General features: G+C 37.0%; 1 protein-coding gene across 1 annotated transcript; it reads right to left on the bottom strand.

Moving 5' to 3' along the window:
• Positions 1–2,042: 2,042 nt before the first annotated feature.
• On the bottom strand, positions 2,043–6,228 carry LOC117405838 (uncharacterized protein C13orf42). Its single transcript, XM_034009236.2, has 3 exons — positions 5,618–6,228; positions 5,237–5,381; positions 2,043–3,123 (listed from the first exon to the last, which is right to left on the bottom strand). Exons 1-3 carry the CDS (start codon positions 6,047–6,049, stop codon positions 2,876–2,878), a joined length of 825 nt encoding a protein of 274 aa, XP_033865127.2. The 5' UTR covers positions 6,050–6,228; the 3' UTR covers positions 2,043–2,875.

Here is a 6,228-nt window from a genome sequence, read left to right as displayed (position 1 = left end):
CTCTAATTTTGTATTTCCAGCTGTTGGAGGGGGTGAATGTCACTGACATACTTGTTATATATTCAAAGTGAGAACAGGGCTGGGGGTACTTGTTAATTACTAGTATATAAACTGATTTTTGATGTACAAAAAATATATATATATATATATGCTTTGGTATACTTTCCGTAGGAATTAAGACACTGGAGTTTTTGTACTGGGAGACTTGGCTTTCATGCCATTTTTAAAACTGTTTTTTATAACCAACGCTAGTATAGTACAATGTAGCTCTAGACTGATTTTCTGTGATGGAGCAACACTTTTGTGTCAGTGGCTAATCTCACCCACTACCCATTAGAAAAACCTCCCCAAACCACCATGTTTTTCTACAATCTGTAATTATAAGCTCAGTGTAAATATTACAAAAAGTGAATATTGGTTTTTAGGTTACAGACTGGAGAAACACAGCTTGAGACTAGGCCTAGGTACTGTATCTACTGTAGGGTTCATTTATTATCGGTACTGGGTTTTACCTGTCTTCCTTTTAAATAGTAATAAGGATCTCGGACTCTATTCCACACGGTGTCCAGTCTTGTGCTAATGAGATAGATGCACTGCAGGCCCATTAACAAAGCCCCTGATGTCTTGTTTCTACTTCAGATTAAATATGTATAGCTGCCAGCACAGAGACAACGGGGAACTGATACTATCACGGCATACAATGCCTACTGCTGGGCTTATGTTCCCCTATTGTACAAAAATGACAGGGTTTCTTATAGTAGTTTTGAATTTGCTAAATATATATATAGTGTGCTGCAGTTAAATTTAAACTAGATCTAAATCAGTCATTCTCAATTCCTGGTGGCTCTGAAAAGTTTTTTTTTTTTGTTTCAACCAGGGGATCTGAAAACCTTTCATGATTATAATTTGTATTCATTTCAGCAACAGGCTTTAAAGTGTCAGAGGCTGAGTCCGTATTTTATGGGCAGTGGAATTACATATTATATATATATATATATATATATATATATATATATATATATATATATATATATATATATATATATTACAGCCACCAGGAACTCGAGTTGGGAATTCTTCACTCATCTAAATCATCCCCTATTTAACCCTTCTACAATGCCAACATATACTGTAGATTCCTATAATGGCTTCACTGCATTGTATTGATATTACATTGTCAGACAGAGAATATTCTGTGAGGCAACTATGAAAAGTTAAAGGGCCCTGTTTTGAAGCAAGTGGAGGGTAAAAGCAGTCTATTGTAACAGTTAAAAACTCCCTAACTTACCATCCTTATGGCAGCTTTTAAAAAGCATAATAAAACTATAACAGCTGTATAACTGTCTGTGTGCAACTATTTAAGGCTAACATCTCTTATCCTTATCACAACTGTTGCTTGTTTTTGTTATTTTATATGTTTTTAAACATAATTACAATGTATTCATAGAGTTAGTTTGAGGAAAGCGCATATTTTTCTGAATAACGCTTGCTTGCTTTATATTGTTAAAAGGATTTTATTAAAAGGGTGAGTCATACAGTCAGGGGAGGGCAGGTTGACATTATGGCTGTGCAAAATTTGCAGGGACTGTTTCTCCTTATAGCGCCACAGGTCAGGCTCTTAGTGAACTTAAGCAGACTGCATGGCTGGCCTTTGTCATCCACAGACCCGTAGCTCCCAACAGCCACTCTCAAGCTTCTGGGTGTAAAGAGGCAGTTGGCTTGGTTGTGGAATCGGTGTGGGAAATGTTGGGGTAATGGAGCATACTTGGACATTTCCGAATACGGATATGAACTTGACTACTCTTTAATTCACAAAATATATTTCAGGAGCTTTCTTGTGATCAGAAGGACAGTAATTTCATCAGGGTGACTGAAAAAAAAAAATTATTTAATGAGATCGAGCATTTCTTTTGCCTATAGTACAAAAGGTCATAAGTTAACAATTCACTTTAGCTATAATAACTCTGAAACCACGTACATAAAGCCAGTCATTATTTTCATACCATGAATAATTAGGAATTCCAAACATCCATGTGAAAATGCTTCACAATGTTTCAACAACAAATACAAACAAAAGAACTGGAATCGATGACAATTCTTGTGGGGAGCCTTCATTAGCTCCTCTCCCTTTTATTGTGAACAACTGTTAAGTACTGACAAGTGATTGATGTTACTTTCACATTAAGTGTATTTTAACATTGTAATTGATTTAAAAAAAAAATGTTTAGGCATTTGTAGATACTGGATTATTTCCACTTGGGATTCCTTTCATGTTATACATTATACAGTGTCAGATTCCTCTCTACTGTGCTGTGCTGCAACGTGGAGTAACACGCTTGTTGCATGCTTGGTTGAACAATCAATGCTTGGTTGAATGAAGGCTGAATTATATAGAGATGTGGGTAACTGACTTCCAGAAGGTGGATTTTGCTGGATACAAATATTTATACAACCCTTGTGGTGATACATTTTATGTAACATCACAGTATATCACACGATCACATGATAACATATTGTCATCGGTTACCACTGTGGTGGAATAATACATCTTGCCATTGAGTTTAATAATGGTGTAAGCTGAAGGTGCAATTGTTCTGAGACAACCCTCTTCTCAAGTGTTTGAAGACACTTGCCTGTGACTCATGTCTCACAATGCCCCTGAGGCAGGGGCTGTGTTATTTCACCAGATTTAACCTGGGTATTGAAAGACCAAATTAGGTAGTTATTGTGGGCTAGTTGATAGAAATAATACATACATCTGCTCTCCCCTTTACCTTATTGTTTTTTTTAGTTATTACTATGAAATTTGTTTTATTTTCATAATTGTGTCCACATAATATTGTATGTTTAGTTATATTGCTCCACTTGGTTGCGTCTAATGAAATATTGAATCTTTCTTTATTTTTGGTTTAAATCTTACTGTTTGGAAGGCACTTTCCACCACTTTGGGTAAATGAATGGGGTTTCTTTCCAGTCTCTTTGAGCTGCCCATTCTTGCACCATCGCTGTTTCTTCTCGATTTCTTCTCAGACTTCTTGAGCTTTGATTCATCCATTGACAACCTCCTCGGGGATCGCAGCATCCAATTAGAATGTATATCGTGTTCACTTGTACTGGTGGCAACTAGAAACGATCAATACAAACTTATAAAATCAATGCAGGGGGAGGCGGAGGCACAGAGTATTTAAAATAGGGATCAGGGCTGTCAAACAAAACACAAACAAAAACAAGACCTTGAAGCAGTCAATAATAATTTGATTCAGGTTCCTGGTTCTTTCTGCACGCTAACTGACGATGTTGCCTCTCCAAACCGTGGGAATGTTAAAAGGCCTGATATTTTAATACAATTAAAGCCTATATTTATATATACATTTCACACTATCCTGCAGGCACACTTTTAAGTTGCTTTTAGAAGGCCTAATATCTTAAGAACCCTTTTTAATCCCATTGCTCAGTGCTCAGGCAGTGAGAAGGAGGTTAAGGACAGGTGTTTTACACATAAGGTAAATTCCTTTATTTACCACTGGCCTCTGTTTCTTTTAACAGTAGGTCGGGCTTGGGGTTGGCAGTGCCACGTCTGTGCCGTGTAAAGTAATTGTGTGCAGTGTGCAAATGTGTGTGAATGTAAATAGTTAATTGACAAATTAATTGTTAATCAAATCAACAATAGGGGGCCATTCCCCCATGGTTATTTCCGAGGTAGTTCTGAATCTGTACATGGAATGAATAATAATCAGTTTGAATTGCTGTATATATTGGCCTCTGTGGGAGAGACCATGCCCTTTACAAAGAGCAGTAGGCTGTAAGAGCAGCCATGTGTGTAAAGGGAAGAATTCAGTCAGCAGGGTTGAAAGCTTAGCCCTGATAATAAAAACGTGATAGGCTAGATTTTGCACATTTTCCTATTTTGTATGTATGTTTTAATGTGAGCGCCATCTTTAAACAACTTCTGTAGTCAGTATGTTATTTAGCATTATTAATGTGATGCAGTATATATTAAAGTAATAGATTGCGGCACTCAATTTAAATATAGATGCAGAGTAAGACACATGTTTAGGACCTTTAAATGAGCAGAATAAAAGGTATGTAAAATAATGATTTCACAGGCGCGGAGAGGAATAGTGTGCAGTGAATCCAATAAAGAAGTAATTTGGCATTATAACCCTCAACAGGCTCTAAAATCTCCTCATGTCAGAATTCACAAATGAGATCATTTATTGCATTCAGTAGTTTAAGTGTAGAGTAAATCCCTTCAAATCACTTAAATTAGATAACATTATTAAAAACAAATGCATCCAACAAATAAGCTGATCTATTTGACACACATTTGGAAGGCTGGGGACATTTCCAATGCAAAAGCATCAAGTCACTTAAACCTTGCATGCGTACTGTTTATCATTCAGGTGCAGGTGTTATCATCTAACAGGCTTTATCATTCAAGGTTGCCATGACTTAAAGCAAATCATTTTCTGAAGCGTTGTTACAGTCAAAACCAATTAGGCCAAATACAACAGTTGACCCTGATAGTTTTGGTCGTCAATTACTGAAATAGAATGTGTACCACAAATCCATCGATTCATTATCCTTCAGCTGTGTTGAGCATGCAATCCCATGGAAGGCTGTACTGTGGCACCTGCTCCCTTTCTGAAATCAATATTTTTTAGCAAACTGTAGTTATTGATCTGTAGTTTTAGAACAACTGGTGGATCTATTCAACTGATCTAAACAGTTTATATAATTAAAGGGGGCACTGACAAAACCTAAAACTTTAACACTGCGTGTTACTGTCTCTTAAATGACAGGATCGGTCCCAATCTGTTATTTAAACAGTGGTGGTATTTAGATTCACCATTGTTAATATGGATTAAATAGACTCCACAGTGTAAAAAATGGTCATTGTTTTAAGGAACAAGTCAAATGATAGTGCCCCTACTTATTATTATTATTATTATTATTATTATTAATATTATTATTATTATTTATTTCTTAGCAGACGCCCTTATCCAGGGCGACTTACAGTCGTAAACAAAAATACATTTCAAGAATCACAGTACAAGTATTAATACAATTATGAGCAAGATAAAATACAATAACTCGGTTTAAGTATACTTAAAGTATCTAGTGATTGAAGTCTATACTTATTATTTTTATTATATAATAAAACATCTCTTTATATTATTTTATGTTTGCATTTTTTTTAAAGCCACATGGTTCAACTTGTTAGGGTAGGACTTACCAACAAAGTCGACATCTGCGTGTCCATCATCTAGATGGGCCTTACTTTTCTTTTCTGAGTCAAAGCTGGCAACGATGGAATCAAAGTACTCCAGAGTGTCCACTTCATCTGGAACCGGTGGAGCCTTTGCTTTAGTTTTTGCTGCCTGCACATTAAAATACAAAAACACAGAAAAGAACACTGTGAAGCCAATTCAAAACAAGAATGTTCAGTAACATTGAAGTTGGAGTTGATTCTACTACATAATATACTTAGAATTGCACCCTGTCCTGCTTTTCACTGGGTAAAGGTCAGTAATTGTACTGAAGTCATTGGATTTAGACAAGGACTAAATAATGGTTATATTGCTGCAGCAAATGCTACACATTTACAAGGACTTACCTTCTCGTGCTGATCCGGAGGTGGGGGAGGTGGCGGTTTCCCTTTGGGTTTGGATGTGTTAGCAGAGTCCGTGGCAAGGTCTGCCTTTTTCCCTGCTGTTTTCAGATTATTGATGCTGTTAACGTATTGTCTTCTCAGTGCCATCAGATCCTCCAGGTACTGTAGGCAGTCCTGAGTCCTGGAATACAGCCATATTCTGTCCTCTTGCCTGTAGAAATAAACTGCCGTCGACTCGATGCTGACAGAGCTTCGGCTTCTTTTTAAGGAAGACACGATGGTTTTTTGCCGCGTTTCTCCGACAATGAGCATTGAAGTACTGCGGACTAGTCTCACAGCACAGGCTTTGTTCTTGTCATTGCCCCCATGGGCCTGGCTGTCCTGCTTTTTCTGTGAATGATTTGGTCGGAACACGGCGTTGATCTTTTTTAACATTCCTCCCGGTCTGTTGATACCAGTACCACAGTACTTACGGGTTCATGCGGTGTCATTAGCAGAGACTAAAAATACATATCTAACTAAATTGGATACATTTGCCGACAAGCACTTTCAGAAAGCAAGAAAGCTACATTTTAAAGTTTGAATGACTTTGTAAAGCAAGCTTGAATCGTAAC

The sequence above is a fragment of the Acipenser ruthenus genome, chromosome 9 (assembly GCF_902713425.1).
Source record: "Acipenser ruthenus chromosome 9, fAciRut3.2 maternal haplotype, whole genome shotgun sequence".
In the NCBI taxonomy this organism is placed as follows: domain Eukaryota; kingdom Metazoa; phylum Chordata; class Actinopteri; order Acipenseriformes; family Acipenseridae; genus Acipenser; species Acipenser ruthenus.
The sequence above is the reverse complement of the archived record's forward strand: the minus strand, read 5'-3'. Positions and strand labels throughout refer to the sequence as shown.

Bases quoted from the DNA above. Each gene is read 5' to 3' on its own strand.
- LOC117405838 (XM_034009236.2), bottom strand. From the start codon at position 6,049: ATGTTAAAAAAGATCAACGCCGTGTTCCGACCAAATCATTCACAGAAA. The intron at 5,382-5,617 runs GTAAGTCCTTGT...TTTAATGTGCAG, and splicing joins CTCCGGATCAGCACGAGAAG to GCAGCAAAAACTAAAGCAAA. The intron at 3,124-5,236 runs GTAAGTCCTACC...GATCGTTTCTAG, and splicing joins CGCAGATGTCGACTTTGTTG to TTGCCACCAGTACAAGTGAA.